General features: G+C 39.1%; 4 protein-coding genes across 4 annotated transcripts; 2 read left to right on the top strand and 2 right to left on the bottom strand.

The window, feature by feature from the left end:
- The first annotated feature begins 1,075 nt into the window (after positions 1-1,075).
- LOC106435977 (protein HOTHEAD) lies at positions 1,076-3,856 on the top strand. Its single transcript, XM_013876920.3, has 5 exons — positions 1,076-1,290; positions 1,396-1,735; positions 2,222-2,523; positions 2,648-3,590; positions 3,695-3,856. Exons 1-5 carry the CDS (start codon positions 1,209-1,211, stop codon positions 3,738-3,740), a joined length of 1,713 nt encoding a protein of 570 aa, XP_013732374.1. The 5' UTR covers positions 1,076-1,208; the 3' UTR covers positions 3,741-3,856.
- Positions 3,857-4,170: 314 nt separating this feature from the next.
- On the bottom strand, positions 4,171-5,313 carry LOC106435979 (expansin-A7-like). The gene is made up of 3 exons (XM_048766891.1): positions 5,310-5,313; positions 4,576-4,879; positions 4,171-4,447 (listed from the first exon to the last, which is right to left on the bottom strand). Exons 1-3 carry the CDS (start codon positions 5,311-5,313, stop codon positions 4,171-4,173), a joined length of 585 nt encoding a protein of 194 aa, XP_048622848.1.
- Positions 5,314-12,123: 6,810 nt separating this feature from the next.
- LOC106435978 (expansin-A7) lies at positions 12,124-13,357 on the bottom strand. Its single transcript, XM_013876921.3, has 3 exons — positions 13,127-13,357; positions 12,708-13,023; positions 12,124-12,566 (listed from the first exon to the last, which is right to left on the bottom strand). The coding sequence occupies exons 1-3, from the start codon at positions 13,287-13,289 to the stop codon at positions 12,254-12,256; spliced, it is 792 nt and encodes a 263-aa protein (XP_013732375.1). The 5' UTR covers positions 13,290-13,357; the 3' UTR covers positions 12,124-12,253.
- Positions 13,358-15,191: 1,834 nt separating this feature from the next.
- Positions 15,192-16,877, top strand: LOC106435985 (copper chaperone for superoxide dismutase, chloroplastic/cytosolic). Its single transcript, XM_048766370.1, has 6 exons — positions 15,192-15,515; positions 15,617-15,643; positions 15,730-15,802; positions 15,921-16,055; positions 16,195-16,418; positions 16,512-16,877. The coding sequence occupies exons 1-6, from the start codon at positions 15,285-15,287 to the stop codon at positions 16,773-16,775; spliced, it is 954 nt and encodes a 317-aa protein (XP_048622327.1). The 5' UTR covers positions 15,192-15,284; the 3' UTR covers positions 16,776-16,877.
- The last annotated feature ends 55 nt before the right edge of the window (positions 16,878-16,932 follow it).

The raw sequence follows: 16,932 nt of genomic DNA, 5'->3' as shown, positions 1-16,932 counted from the left end.
TGTTAAAAGTCTTACATTCAAATTTTATGATCCATGGTTTAAAATTTTTGTTATGACAAAATACAAACGATTACAAAAATTATATAAGTAAAAAGTCTAATTTAATTAATTAATAAGATTAATATATATCGTTTTAAATTAAACTATAAACCTTATAAAATACAATATTTTAGTTTCAAAGTTTGCTTTGAACAATTTTTTTGAACGATCATTGACAACTTATTTTTTTTTAATTATAAATTACTAAAACTATTAATCCCACAATGAAAATTTTGTTATCAGTAATTTAATTTTCTTACTATAAAAGATACAAATGATCAAAAAACTATATGAGTATAAATCAGTATTTAATAGACATTAATATTAAAAATATACTAAAATATATTATCTATGTTAGTATCATTTAAATTTAATAACATATCCTATCAAATAAAAAAAAAATTTAGATTAATACAATTGATTTATATGTTTGCACCAATTTAATTATATTTTTAATAGTTACTGACTTTTAATTATTTAATATATATTTATTATTTTATAATATGTAAAAATATTTAATACATAAAATAATTTATATATATAATGTTGATCCCGCGCAAGGCGCGGATCTTAACCTAGTTCCATTAGTAATTGTAAATATTTTCTTCCTAAAAGTGATGAGCAGTAATGCTAATTTTCGTTTCATTCAATCTGAACTATGTTCATTGTTTTGTTTCCACCTAACATATTAGGCTTATTATGATCACACTAAAAAAGAGTTGGTGCATTTTAACTGTAATCTACTGTCTACTAATGGAGGTTTGTCATTAAAACATACTATATCTATATAATTATTACAAATTTATCTTTCCAGATTTCTTTATTCATGTCCAAGATAGACAGTTAAGCGTAGCAATTTATTTAATGCATTCCCTATAAGTTTTATCGGTCCATTTAGTTTATTTTCTCGTGTTACTCCATATAATTTGCATTTTCTTTAAATTATTACTAATTCAAAATCTTTCTAAACTTTTATATGCTCCTCAGGTTGACACGTGTCCATGAAAGTAGACATAGAATCTTGATGTTGCATTCCTCAGAATTATATGGACTCTCACATTGCCTCTAGCTAGTTATATATATAAAGAAAGGGTCGAACATTTCTTTCAACCATTGGCACTTGATATATACAAAGTGAGAGTTCTACTCTAAATATTTGTTCTAACTTCATGATGGATAGAGTATGGTTATGGAGATTCTTTGCTGCTCTTTCTTTGTTCCTGCATTCTCCAATTTGTTATTCTGACAAAGGTAATTAATTAATATGCATTTACATTCTAGTATTCTACATTCGCATATAGTTTATATATATGTGCGTTAGTGTGGATTTATACAGTTTTACCTAATTTATCGCAGCTCCAAACTACTCCTTCATGCGCGACGCGACAGGGAGTCCAACGACGTCGTACTACGACTATATCATCATCGGTGGCGGGACCGCCGGATGCCCTCTAGCCGCAACGCTATCTCAAAATTTTAGCGTTTTGCTACTGGAACGCGGTGGCGCGCCATACAATAACCCAAATATCACGAGGCTCTCGGCTTTCGGAGCCGCTCTTTCTGATTTGTCCGAAGCCTCACCGTCTCAGCGTTTCATATCGGAGGATGGCGTCATTAACGCACGTGCTAGAGTTCTCGGCGGCGGAAGCGCACTCAACGCCGGCTTCTACACACGTGCCGGTACCAAATATGTTAGGTTAGTGGCAGTGCACATGTATAGTCTATTCCATGCACTTTTATCTACATATACATTTTGAGTACGATGAATTTCATTATTTATGTGTGTTCCAACATTCTTAACAGAACTTATTAACTTTGTCATGCACGGTTATCTATACATATTAGTTATTGGCATGGATATATATGTAATATGTTGTATGTATATATCCATACAGAATTATAAACTATTATTACTCTTGTGTGATCATTACGATAAATGTATATAATAATATATTGATCCTCTGAAGACATGTATATATATTCTTAGCAAAAGTTATATAATACATAACTATATTTAAAATCTGCTTGGGTTTGTGCATAGTACAAAAATACCAAGATATATATGTTTTAATTTTTTAATTTTTATTTTTTTGTGCCAAAATATTTATTGTTGTTGTTGGTTGTTTCGTTTGGTACGTCGACGTTTATAATAATTAATTAGCACGAATTGAAATGTTGTTAGAAACATGGGCTGGGACGGAGGGCTAGCGAACGAGTCGTACCGTTGGGTAGAAGCCAAAGTGGCGTTTCAGCCGCCGATGGGGCGGTGGCAAACCGCCGTGAGAGATGGCTTATTGGAAGTCGGAATCGTCCCTAATAATGGTTTCACTTATGATCACATCAACGGCACTAAATTTGGAGGTACTATTTTTGATCATAACGGCGATAGACACACCGCCGCCGATTTGCTGGAGTACGCCGATCCCAAGAGTATCACCGTCCTTTTGCATGCTACTGTCCACCGGATATTGTTTCGGACTCGAGGTACTTAATGTGGTACTAGTAACATACTTTTTACTTTACATTTTATGGTAGTTTAAATATTAATATATGATTGTATATTGAAATGTATGATTAATTAGCTAATTATCAGTTATACGCGTTTAAGGTACCACCAAGCCAATAGCCAACGGAGTTGTGTACCGAGACCGGACCGGTCAGGCCCACCGAGCTTACCTAAAGGAAGGCTCATCTAATGAGATCATAGTATCCGCCGGAACCCTAGGGAGCCCACAGCTCCTTATGCTAAGCGGCGTCGGGCCATCAGCTCAACTACAGGCCCAAAATATCACGGTGGTGATGGACCAGCCTCACGTGGGTCAAGGGATGTACGACAACCCTATGAACGCCGTGTTCATCCCTTCTCCGGTCCCCGTTGAGGTCTCACTCATCGAGGTAGTTGGAATTACTGGCGAAGGAACATACGTTGAAGCTGCCGGTGGAGAGAATTTTGGCGGTGGTGGTAGTAGTGGTAGTGGTTCCTCCGCTAGAGACTACTATGCAATGTTTTCTCCAAAGGCAACGTTATTGGAGTCAAATTCAATGAAGTTATCATCAGCCCAACCTTTTCAAGGCGGATTCATTTTAGAGAAAGTAATGGGCCCATTATCCACGGGTCATTTGGAGCTCCAGACCCGAAACCCGAATGATAACCCAGTTGTGACTTTCAACTATTTCCAACACCCGGACGACCTTAAAAGATGCGTTCGAGGGATCCAAACTATAGAGAGAGTTGTGCAATCTAAGGCGTTTGCACGGTTTAAGTATGCAGATATGTCTTTTGAATATTTGCTTAACCTTACGGCGAGTACTCCAGTCAATCTGAGGCCACCTCGCAGCGGTCCTGAAGCCTCGTTGCCTCCATCCGCTGAGGAATTTTGCCAACATACGGTTACAACAATTTGGCATTACCATGGAGGATGTGTTGTTGGTAGAGTGGTCGATGGGGATTATAAAGTTATTGGTATCGACCGACTTAGAGTCATTGACATGTCCACCGTTGGTTATTGTCCCGGTACAAACCCTCAAGCCACCGTTATGATGCTTGGCAGGTGAAACATATATTTGCCTCTATCTTCTATATGCTATATTGACCAGGTTTACATTTTTCACTAATGGCTAATGATTTTTCGATGGCTTGAATATTTGCATACAGGTATATGGGTGTGAAGATCATGAGAGATAGACTCACCAATAAGTAGGGTTTTGATCTCGTATCAGAGTATGGAAACGTTTTTACAATTGAAATGGATCAAAATCTCATTGATCATTGTTTGTAGTAGCTGCTTATAAATTATCCGTGGTACTTTTCTTCTTAGAAAATGTGATTTCTTGTTAAAAAAAATTCACAAGCACACAAAATATGTTAACGAAGTCTCTTGATCAAGAAGTAGAGTTGATGTTGTCCAAATAAAAAAGAAGTAGTGTTGACTTCATCATAAATAATTTGATTATGAAGAGTTATATCACATTTACATACATACATTATACATTAATGTAGATGTATAACATAAAGCCAGGCCACTATATTATATAATCCCACAACAAAAAGGCCACCGAAACTTTTAAAGTCCCAAAGCAACAAAAAACAAACAAACACTGGAGAACTCATAAAAGAGAAAAACCGTAACTTCAGCGGAAATTGGTGTAACTCTGGTAAGTCATACCGGCGTTCCAGTTAGACGGAGCGACGTTCCAAGCGTAGACTTTTTGACCGGTGGTGTAAGAAGTGACCCGGAAAGAGAGAGACTGACCATAGAGAGAGGAAAAGGCTTGGTAAGAGCCCCCCCAGTTGTGGATCATGCATATCCAATTCGTCCGGCTACCTTTGACGTCCATGCTCTTTATGTCTCCGGCGCCGCCCACATTCATGACGAAGATGAGAAGCCAATAAGCATTGCCTTGGAAACTGAAACCTCATACCTCCACTCCTTTTGCATGGGACTCTACATATATCAATATAGTTTTTTGGCTAAATATTTGAATATGAAAAGTCAGTTAACCGAACTTTACAAACATTTTTAAAATAAGACATACCTGCGGTATGCAACAGGGATGATACCGGCCTTCCAGTTAGCGAGTTTCATGAAAGCCGGTTTAGCCATATCAAAAGGTTTGCACCAACCACCATTGTTGGAGTCTTGGTACCAATTAGGAGGGCAAAGGTTGGTGGCTGTGACCACCGTAGATGGGTTTCCATAGTAACAATATTGCGACTGCACACACATTATCTGGAAACATTGGCCGCATCCATAACCGTCTTTGAACAGCGTCGTGCTTAGGGCTGCTGTGTCCAAGCCATAGCCGCTGTTAAACAGGTTTCCGTACCCACATGCACCACCTGCATATATACATTAGTTATTATGTCATTGCTTGTATGTATGAGTATGTATATAAGTAATACTGATTATAAAATTGAATTAAATCTATATGCACTACCGGCGAATGTAGCATAAAATTGCGGTGGGCGCAAATCACACACAAATATAAAAACTAAAATTAAAATGTAATTTATAGTAGAGAAAACAGCTAAAATTTGGGGTTTGTTACAAAGGATTAAAAAATTTCATGGGGGCAAATACCACTTTCTTAATGCACGTACATCCGCCACTCCAGTGTGCACTACTAAAAAACCACAATCTGAATATTTGGTTTTGATGCTGATATAAATACGAGTCTGATTGAAGTTAATGCAAACACATGTGATTTTGATTTTGGTGATTATATCGTATATATATGTACATCAAAGCGAAATAGTTTTTTGTACGTACCCATGGTTTCACTACCGGTTTCGTCGCCGTAGAAAGTGGCATGAGCGTAGCTCCACGGGCTGGGTATAGAGATGGAAGCATAACTTTATTATAGAATGAGATTACAATATATATACATGTTACAAGAGGTGATTCGGTATAAGAGTTTGACTAATCTATCCTTTCCATATATACATCATCTACACGCCCCCTCAAGATGGAGGGAGATGTCTCACTACAATCTTGTCTATGAGTTCTTTAAACCGAGGTCGAGAGAGAGGTTTCGTGAGAGCATCAGCTAACTGATCGCGAGTGGAAACGTGAGTTACTCGAAGAGCGCCCGAGCGAACATTATCTCGAATGAAATGAAAGTCCAACGCTAGATGTTTCATCTTGGAATGGAAGACAGGATGCGCAGAGAGATAGGTTGCACCAACGTTATCACAGTATACAACCGGCGACTGTGGCAAGGTAATCCCCAACTTTGTAAGTAATGAACAGACCCAGCGAATCTCAGATGCTGTGTTCGCAACTGCTCGGTACTCCGCTTCAGTAGAAGAACGTGCAACTCCATTCTGTTTCTTTGATGACCAAGCTATGGGTATCATGCCAATATAGAGAATGTATGCGTTGGTGGAGACAAAGTCATCTGTGTCACCGGCCCAATCAGCGTCAGAAAATGCGTGCAACGTAAGAGGCGAGTCCTTGCGTAAGAGAATCCCATGCGTAGGTGTTCCAGCAAGATAACGGAGTATTCTCTTTGCTGCCTGCCAGTGGAGATCAGTAGGCCTACGCATAAACTGCGACAACCAATTGACGGAGTATGCAATGTCGGGTCTGGTGAAAGCCAAGTATTGCAAACTGCCAATAACTGCTCTGTATTCGCTGGGATCATCAAGAGAAGTCTCGGATGTGAGCACTAGCTTCGGTGATGTAGCCATGGGTGTCGTGACAGTATTAGCGTCAAGCATATTTGTGCGACCTAGTAAGTCGAGAATGTACTTTCTTTGCATCAGGTGGAGACCTTGAGCAGTGGGTATAGCTTCAATGCCGAGGAAGTATGTGATGTCTGTCGGTTCTTTGAGTGAGAATCTGGTGGATAAGACTGAGATGAATTCCATGACGAGAGCTGTGCTGCTGCCAGTAACGATGATATCGTCGACATAGACCAAGAAGTAGAGAACACAGCCCGGACGTATATAGATGAAGATCGATGTATTTGCCACATAATTGTAGAAACCAATAGAGGAGAGATAATTTTTCAGTTCCTGATACCAGGCTCTAGGGGCTTGTTTAAGGCCATAGAGAGCCTTGTTGAGACGGCAGACATGATTGGGGCGATCCTTATCTACAAACCCCGGTGGCTGAGACACATAAACTTCATCAGTCAATGTACCTTGCAAAAACGCATTGTTGACGTCGAGTTGTTTAATGGTCCATGACCGAGACACTGCAAGCTGTAGGACGAGACGAATGGTGATTGACTTAACCACCGGACTGAATGTTTCCGAGTAATCCACACCGTACTGTTGGCTGAAGCCACGAGCCACCCATCTCGATTTGTGCCTGTCAATCTTGCCATTAGGTAAGTATTTAATAGTATGAATCCATTTCGTTGGAATAACATGTTGATCAGGAGATGGAGGAACCAAATCATATTAATTGTTTTGTATCTGGGCATTAATCTCAGCACCCACCGAATTTCTCCACTTCTCATCTCACAAGGCTTGGGTGAGGGTCGTCGGGATTTGCGGTTTGGAGGGACCTTTGGCTAGTAGTGTGAGTTTGGTTTTTGGTTTGATGATGTTATTTTTGGCTCGGGTTCGCATAGGGTGAACGTTTTCTGGTAGGGGAGCAGGAATGGGTTCTGTTTGAGCTGGAGCTAATGGTGAGGACTCGAGGTTCGGTTCAAGTTGTATTTGGTGGTTTGGGCTCGGGGAAGAAGTAGGAGAGACTTTCGCATGTGCACTACTTGTAGGACCTGCAGAATTACTTTCCAAATCATTAGATGTGTTACCTGGAGAGAGCACATCATTACCAGCATTGTTCATCGGGGAAGACGATGATACTGGTTGGTGAGGATCCGAGCTCAGGGGCTGCAGCGACGATGGTGCTGATATGAGTGGTGACAGTGGCAGAGGGCAAGGGACGGTGGTGGATGGAGTATAAGACGGGTTAGTTGCTGGCTCATGCGCGTCATTGTGTGTTTTTGACACGGTCTTGATGGAGAAGGGAAAATGATCTTCAACAAACTGAACATGGCGCAAAGTGTAAATGCGACCAGTACTCTTGTTCAGACATAAATATGCACTCTGAGTGAGTGAGTATCCAAGAAACACACAGAGTTGCGACCTCTGTTCCAGCTTGTGAGAGACATACAGCCGCAGCCAAGGATAACAAGCGCAACAGAACACACGAAGCTTCTGATAGTGTGGGGTCTGTTGGAATAGCTTCTGGTATGGTGAGGTATTTTCAAGAACTGAGCTGGGTAGCCGGTTCATAAGATAAACCGCTGTAGAGAACGCATATGTCCAGTAAGTTGCGGGCATCACAGCTTGATGAAGTAACGTTAGGCCAGTTTCGACAATGTGGCGGTGTTTCCGCTCAGCAATGCCATTGTGCTCAGGCGTATGAGGAGGAGAGGTTAAGTGGGAGATGCCGTGGGTAGAGAGGAACTGGCGCAGAGCTATAAACTCGCCACCATTTTCGGAGTAGAGAGTCATGAGTTTGGTCTGAAATCGGTTCTCCACTATAGCTTTGAAGGCTATAAACGTGTCTCGGACTTGAGATTTTTGCTTCAATGGATATAGCCATGTGTATCTTGTATAATGATCCACAAACACAAGATAATATTTGAAGTTATCAACTGATATAAGAGGAGAAGTCCAGACGTCGGAGTAAACATATTCAAGAGGTTTTTGAGAGTGGATTGTGTTTGAATAAAAAGGCAATTTGTGGCTTTTATTAATAAGACAATGGGAACAAGGAGACTGTTTATGAGAAGTAGTTGAAAGCGGTAAAGAAAAGTGCGAAACAAGAGTTTGTAGGACAGTGTTTGACGGATGGCCAAGGCGGGCATGCCACGAAGAGAGAGTTGTTTTGGGTGAAGGCGAGGCAAAGAGAGATATGGATCGGGTTGTCTGCACTGGCCACTCGTATAGCTCATCCTTAGTTCTGCCTTGGAGTAACCGGGCCCCCGTGCTGAGATCCTTCACCTGAAAATGAGCAGGAAAGAATTCCACAGAAACCTTATTAGTATTACACAAACGATAAACGGAGATAAGGTTTTTGTGAAGGTTAGGGACAAAAAGTATATTGTTTAAAGCAAGGGAGCGAGATGGAGTAGTGAGAGATGATGAACCAGTGTGAGAAATAGGAAGACCCGAACCATCAGCAATGACAACTTCTTCTCCACCATTGTAGGGCTGGTGAAAGGACAGATTGTTGAGATCGGTAGTCAGGTGATGAGTGGCTCCACTATCAAGTATCCAGTTGTTCGGATTGTATGACATTGCTGCCATGTTAGCCCGAGGTTGCTGCCATGGGGCTGGTGACGATGAATACTGACTTGAAGCAGTGTTGGAGTAGTTGCTCGATGTCTGGAACTGAGGACAACGCCTTGCACTGTGACCAAAGATCCCACATATCTGACATTTTCCTTGATACCCACGTGAACCCTGATCTTGATGAGGTTGAAAGTGTTGTTGTTGCTGCCAAGTCTGAGAGTTGGGTTGTTTTGGTTGTTACGAGTCTGTCCACGATTGTTGTTGGAGGGACGGAAGCTCGCAGCATTTGCAGAGACGGGCAGAGGAGATAATGTAGGCGTCATGGACTGCAGTCGGATTTCATGGTTGAGTAGCTTCTCATGTATCTCAGTGAGAGAGGGAGGCACGTCGCGACTCTGAATGTGATCAGCAACCAGTTTGTACTCATCAGATAAACCGTCAATGATATACTCGATCTGATCTTCTAGGTATATCGCTTTGCCAAGAAGCGCCAGTTGATCGAATCTCGTCGTAAAGCCTTGCAGATAGTCATCAATCGACTTTGTACCATTTTTCCATTGTTTTATCTGCTGGCGGAGTTGCTGGATATGACCCCTGCTTGGTTTCGCATATGTGGCTGAGAGTTTCTCCCAGATCTGAGCCGATGTTGAAGTTGTAGCAAGAATCGGCTGAACAGAGATAGTGATAGCACCGAGTAGGGAGCTATAAATGAGTTGATCCTGTCGTTGATAAGCAGTGAACGCATGATTGATAGCGACGACACCATCAACGGTGATTGTCGGAGGAGGAACTTCGATCATTCCATCGATATGGCTTGCAAGGTCGTAGCCGTTGAGCAAGGCATGAATCTGGCGGCTCCACATCAGAAAATTAGCGCCAGTGAGCTTTGTCACATTGGACATGTTGACGTTGATGAGATTGACTGAGTCGATGGTAATAGTCTCAGAGAGTGCAGGTGAAACCATTGTTGCAAGAAAAACGTGAAGAAGAAGATAGCGTGATGGAAGAAGAAGATAACGTGAGGGAGGCGGCTAGATTTAATTTTTAGGTCTTAGAACCGTTTAGCTCTGATACCATATAGAGATGAAAGCATAATTTTATTATAGAATGAGATTACAATATATATATATACATGTTACAAGAGGTGATTAGGTATAAGAGTTTGACTAATCTATCATTTCTATATATACATCATCTACAGATGGAAGCATAACTTTATTATAGAATGAGATTACAATATATATACATGTTACAAGAGGTGATTAGGTATAAGAGTTTGACTAATCTATCCTTTCCATATATACATCATCTACACTGGGCCCGTAATATCCGGAGACAAACTCACAGGAGATAGTGAAGACGACGAAAACTATAGCAAAGAATTTGTTGAAGCTCCAAGAACTTGAGATGGATCCCATCTTTTTGTTTACTTTTTGTTTTCAATTAGTTTTCTTAGGCTTTGTTTTCTTGGTTTGTTTGTTAATCGACTTAGACACAAAGTTATATAAAGGGGGATATTCAACTATACTGGTGGTTACTAAGTGAGGGAGTACATGATCCATTTCCCGTTTTTTATTGTGCACTTTTGCCCGTAATAAATGGGATCTGTTTCGCTTCATTGAATTTGTGCATTAGAACTATTAAAAAACACTAGATAAAACAAGTCAAATTATTGTTTAAGACTTTAAGTGTAGTTTCATAATATCGTAAAAGTTTTCAAGTTGACGTGCGAGGAGGTCCTATAGGTGGTTCTTGTACCGACCTTATTTAATTTCCTACGTGCGTCTATGTATATTACTACATTTACCAACTCTAATGAATTTGTTTTCAGTGATTAGTTGATATAAGCTCCATATAATTATAGACAGACTGCAACTATTAAATTTTTAATTTTAGGTTTATATAAGACCTAAAGATATTAGGTTCAGTTTCATCCGCAAGACTTGAGCTTGTCATTTTGAATGATCAAAAACTTTATTGATGCTTTTCTTTTTCTTAATCACATAATTTCCCCAACCCAATTTGTTGAGACAGCTTCTCTTTAGATAATACAAATCTCGACTTTTCAAATCAATGTTTTATGGATCGATCATGTTCTAATTAATGGTTTAAGGATTGAATCTTAATGATCAAACATATGTTGAATTGTTTAGATTTTGTGGTTGCAGTAGAAGTCTTTCAGTTTTACATGTTTAGATAGAAAGTTTGTTATTCATATTCACTCGATTCGAATCAGTACTGATTATTCAAATTAAACGATATGAATACAAATATGGTTGGTTGGCCAATGGGTTGATTAAGGATTTATTAATATTTTACATTAGAAGGTTTGAGTTTCGAATCTCAAAACAAAAATTATGAAAATTAATGGAAAAAAACTTACAAAAGATATGCATCATGGCTGAGTATTGTCAGCGTGGATGTTCAGGTGATGCAGGTATCAAAGAGGCTTCATTTTAGAGAAAGTAATGGGCCATTATCCACTGGTCATTTGAAGCTCCGGACCCGAAACCCGAACGATAATCCAGTTGCGACTTTCAACTATTTCCAACACCCGAACGACCTGAAAAGATGCGTTCGAGGGATCCAAACTATAGAGAGAGTTGTGCAATCTAAGGCGTTTGCATGGTTTAAGTATGCAGATATGTCTTTTGAATATTTGCTTAACCTTACGGCTGAGTACTCCAGTCAATCTGAGGCCACCTCGCAGCCATCCTGGAGCCTCGTTGCCTCCACCAGCTGAGGAATTTTGCCAGCATACGGTTACAACAATTTGACATTACGATGGAGGATGTGTTGTGGGTAGAGTGGTGGATGGGGATTAGAAGGTTATTGGTATCGACAGACTTAGAGTCATTGACATGTCCACCGTCGGTTATTGTCCCGGTACAAACCCTCAAGCCACGGTTATGATGCTTGGCAGGTGAAACAAATATTTGATTCTATCATAGATTACTATATTGATATGCTTATACTTTTCACTAATGGCTAATGACTTTCGATGACTTTAATATTTGCATGCAGGTACAAGGGTGTGAAGATCATGAGAGAGAGAGAGACTCACCAATAAGTAGGGTTTTGAATCGGATCAGGGTTTTGTGGTAAACGTTGTTACAAATGAAATTAATCAAGATCTCATTGATCAATGTTTTTAGTAGCTGCTTATAAATTATCCGTGGTACTTTTCTTGTTAGAAAATGTGATTTATTGCTAGAGAATTTTCGCACGCACATGTATTAACGGAGTCTCTTGTTCAAGTACCGTTGACTTCATCATCATGAATTTGATTATGAAGAGTTATATCACAATTACATACATTACACATTCATGTAGATGCATATCACAAAGCCGGGCCTATCTATATAATACCACAACAAAAAGGCCACCGAAACTTAAATCCCAAAAGCAACAAAAAGACAGACAAAAGGGAGAAAACATTGCAAGAGAAAAACCGTAAGTTCAGCGGAAATTGGCGCTACTCTTGTAAGTCATACCAGCATTCCAGTTAGACGGAGCAACGTTCCAAGCATAGACGGTTTCACCGGTTGTGTAAGAAGTGACCCGGAAAGAGAGGGACTGACCATAGAGAGAGGAAAAGGCTTGGTAAGAAGCCCCCCAGTTGTGGCTCATGCTTATCCAATTAGTCCGACTACCTTTCACGGCCATGCTCTTTATGTCTCCGGCACCGCCAACATTCATGACGAAGATGAGAAGCCAATAAGCATTGCCTTGGAACTGAAACCTCATACCTCCACTCCTTTTGCATGCGACTCTACATTATGTCAATCGCATAGCATATATATATTAGTTACATAAATATAATTTTGGAGTATGAGTATCTAGGTGTCGTATTTATAGTTATATGACTATAAACATTTATCAATTATGGGGTATATATGTATATATGATATACCTGCGGTATGCAACAGGGATGATACCGGCCTTCCAGTTAGCGAGTTTCATGAAAGCCGGTTTAGCCATATCGAAATGGGTTCTAGGAGGGTTACACCAACCACCATTATTGGAGTCTTGGTACCAATTAGGAGGGCAAAGGTTTGTGGCTGTGACCACCGTCGATGGGTTTCCATAGTAACAATGTTTCGACTTCACACACATTATTTGGAAACATTGGCCGCATCCGTAACCGTCTTTGAACAACGTCGTGCTTAGCGCCGCTGTGGCCAAGCCGTATCCGCTGCTAAACAGGTTTCCATACCCACATGCACCACCTGAATAGAATAAAGCAAAAAAAAAAATTAAAAATTTGCACATGTTTTTGATCTTGGTGATAGTATCGTATAACATGAGAGCGAAATATATATTCTTACGTACCCATGGTTTCACTACCGGTTTCGTCGCCGTAGAAAGTGGCATGAGCGTATCTCCACGGGCTGGGCTTGTAATATCCGGCGACAAACTCACCAGAGATAGCGAAGACGACGAAAACTATAGCAAAGAATTTGTTGAAGCTCCAAGAACTTGAGACTGGACCCATCTTTTGTTTCCTTTTTGTTTTCGATGGGTTGGTCTTTTTGGTTTGTTTGTTGATGAAGTAATCGACTTAGAGCCAAAGTTATATATATATGGGGCTATTCAACGATAGTGGTGGTGACTACGTGATGGCCATGATTCATTTTCTGTGTGTTTAATGTAGACGTTTGTCCGTACTGAATGGGATTGGTTTCATTTCGTTGAATTTTTGCAATAGAACTATTAAAAAATCACTAGAGAAAACAAGTCAAATTATTGTTTAAGTGAAGTTTAAGAATATATTACAAGTTTTCAAATTGACGTGCGAGCAGGTTCTATAGGCGGTTCTTGTACCGACCTTATCCAATCTCCTACGTGCGTCTATGAATATTATACACTACATTCACACAAGACTTATTCTTGGGTTCACTTCGGTGAACCTACCAACCAATAAAATTGTGTTATTTCATATTCGACATTTTTTAAAAAAGAAAATAAAATATTGTCAAATTATATTATTTCTTAAAATTAAAAGATAAAAAAAAAATATAGTAGTAATTACAAAAAAAAATATTTTTAACGTTGCCAGCAAAACATTAAACCCTAAATCCTAATCCCTAAACCCTTTGGTAAACCATAAACTCTAGGATAAATTTTAAACTCTAAATCAAAATCACTAAACACTAAAACACTCAAGGGTTTAAGGTTTATGATTTAGGGTTTAGGATTTAGAGTTTTAGTGTTTAGTGTTTTTATTTAGAGTTTAGGATTTATCCAAAGGTTTGGGGTTTACCCAAGGGTTTAAGGTTTACCCAAGGGTTTATGGTTTACCCAAGGGTTTAGGGTTTAGGATTTAGGGTTTAGGGATTAGGATTTAGGGTTTAGTGTTTTGCTGACGACATTAAAAATATTTTTTTTTAATTCTTTTTTCTGTAACTACTATTTTTTGACTTTTTTATATTAAAAACATAATATAACTTGACAATATTTTATTTCCTTTTTTAAAAGATATTGAATTTGAAATAATGAAATCATATTGGTTGGTGAACCCTATGGGGTGAACCCAAGAATAACTCTTCACACAATTGTAATGAATTTCTTTCCAATGATTAGTTAACATAAACCCAAGAGATATTAGTTTTTGTATTGTCTTTCTAATGTTGACAAAATATATTATTGTAAATACTAAATTATGAATTTAAGTTTATAATTTTGTCCAAATTAGAGAGCAGATCAGATTAAGAAGTTAACACTGACCTGGAGACCATCAACCAGGAAAGCGGTCCTAAAATGCGAAACCTCCTCGTTTAGAGAAGGAGCCACCTAGGTTTAGTCTAGTGTGTAGACAGAAGCAAGAACCGATTCAACTAGGAGCTATAGAAGAAGAAAACAAAAGAGAAGCAGCATGTAGTATATTAGTAAACAGGGCCGTCTCGAATTATTTACGAACTCTGTTAAAAAAAATATTAATTATATATTTAATGATGTGATGGAGTAGTTTAAAAAAATAGTTTTATTTATATATATTTGACGTTTTTGAAATTATAAACTCTAAATTTAGTATATATCTCAAAGTTTAAAGTTTTATATCATAACTTATATATTTATTTACAAAAATTCTTAATTTTTTTTTAATTTTTTACTCGAATCCTATTCAACCGCTCTAGCTGCACGTGTCGTTAGACGGCCCTGTTAGTAAACAACAGTGATGAAGAAGGTCCTCAACATCCTCTTGGTTTTGGCTTAGATTTCAGTAACTTTAATTATTTTGACTTTTATGCTACTTGTTATCCATGCAACTTAAAAAAAATTATATATGATGTTATTACGTTTAGGATAGTAGCACTAAATGAAATTAACGAGTCAAAAGATTCAAAACTAATCTTTTAAACGACTCTACTTACAAAGACAAAAGACAAATTGCTTTTGAAATCTAGAAGTGTGTATAAAAATAATAAAATAAAAATGATAAAATTTAAAAGGTAGTGACTTTGTGAATGTGAAAGGATAAAAAAAACTAATGGCTTCAATTCTGCGGTCAGTGGCAACTACTACAGCCGCCGTTGCCGCCGCGTCTGCGATTCCAATCGCGATCGCCTTCTCCTCTTCTCCTTCTTCCTCCTCTACCAGATCTCAATCTACCAATCTCTCCTTCCCCCACCGATCGTCTCCACGTCGCTTGGGTCTTTCACGAAGCTTCGCTAGCTCTCCGATGACGACCGTCCCCGTTTCCGATCGTAATCTCCGTCAGGTTTGCTCAATTCGATTACAAGTTCCAATCTTTAGCTTTGCCCTTTTCCTAATTCGATGATTTAATTAATAAAGTAGCTGACTTTTTTTGTTTTCTTGCAGGAGGATCGAGTCATGCCTCAGCTCCTTGTAAGTCTTTCTCTTGTCTATCTAGAAACATCCCTTCAGTTACTACGAGAACTTAAGATTCATGTTGGTTGGTTGGTTGTTTCTAGACTGAGTTCATGGTGGATATGAAGTGTGAGGGTTGTGTTAACGCCGTGAAGAACAAGTTAGAAACCGTTGAAGGTAGTTTTTTTTAGATTTGTTATGTACAAACTACTTTGTTTACGTTCTGTTTTGGTTTTGATTTTAGTTTAAATTTTACTCTGTTGTTGCTTGTCGTGTGTGATGGAATTGGCAAAAGGGATTGAGAAAGTGGAGGTGGATTTGGCTAACCAAGTTGTGAGGATACTTGGATCTTCCCCTGTTAAGGCTATGACTCAAGCTTTGGAGCAAACCGGTCGTAAAGCTCGTTTGATTGGCCAAGGTGTTCCTCAAGGTTAGCTATCTTTTCTCTCAGCTCTCTCATAGAACATGTAGGAGCTCTTAGATTGGGTTTATCTTGAAGTTTCAGTACTCATATGAACTAAATAACATTTACCATTTCATGTACTGTTACATTGTGACGCGTTTGGCAGACTTCTTGGTCTCGGCTGCAGTGGCGGAGTTCAAAGGACCAGACATCTTTGGAGTTGTAAGATTTGCTCAGGTCAGTATGGAGCTCGCGAGGATCGAAGCCAACTTTACTGGCTTGTCCCCCGGGAAACACAGTTGGTGTATCAACGAGTATGGTGATCTCACAAACGGAGCAGCTAGCACTGGGAACTTGTACAACCCACTTCAAGATCATACCCACACAGAGGTTCATCAAGCTCACTCTAAAAAACATTACATTGTTCTTTAAAAATTCAAAAGCATTTACCGTTTGTGTTTATTTTTTTTTCTTTCTGTGAAGCCATTGGGCGACCTGGGAACACTAGAGGCAGACCAAAGCGGAGAGGCGTTTTACACGGGGAAGAAAGAGAAGCTCAAGGTTGTGGATCTAATTGGGCGAGCCGTGGTGGTTTACGAGACAGAGGATAAGAAGTCTGGTCCGGGATTGACAGCTGCAGTGATTGCTAGAAGCGCAGGAGTTGGAGAAAACTACAAGAAGCTTTGTACTTGTGATGGTACTGTCATTTGGGAAGCTACAGACAGCGATTTCGTTACCAGTAATTAAACAATAAGATATTGACACACTACATTACGTCTTGTAGCACTTTTGTTTTGGATCAAATTCAAAGACTCGCGAAATAATAAAAGCTTTTTGCATTGTACCAAACTCTGTTCTGTAGTGTCTTACTTACGGCTTAATAAGGTAAAGAGCGGCTGTAACA

The sequence above is a fragment of the Brassica napus genome, chromosome C8, assembly GCF_020379485.1.
Source record: "Brassica napus cultivar Da-Ae chromosome C8, Da-Ae, whole genome shotgun sequence".
Classification (NCBI taxonomy): Eukaryota; Viridiplantae; Streptophyta; class Magnoliopsida; order Brassicales; family Brassicaceae; genus Brassica; species Brassica napus.
This window is presented reverse-complemented; position numbering and strand designations above follow the sequence as displayed.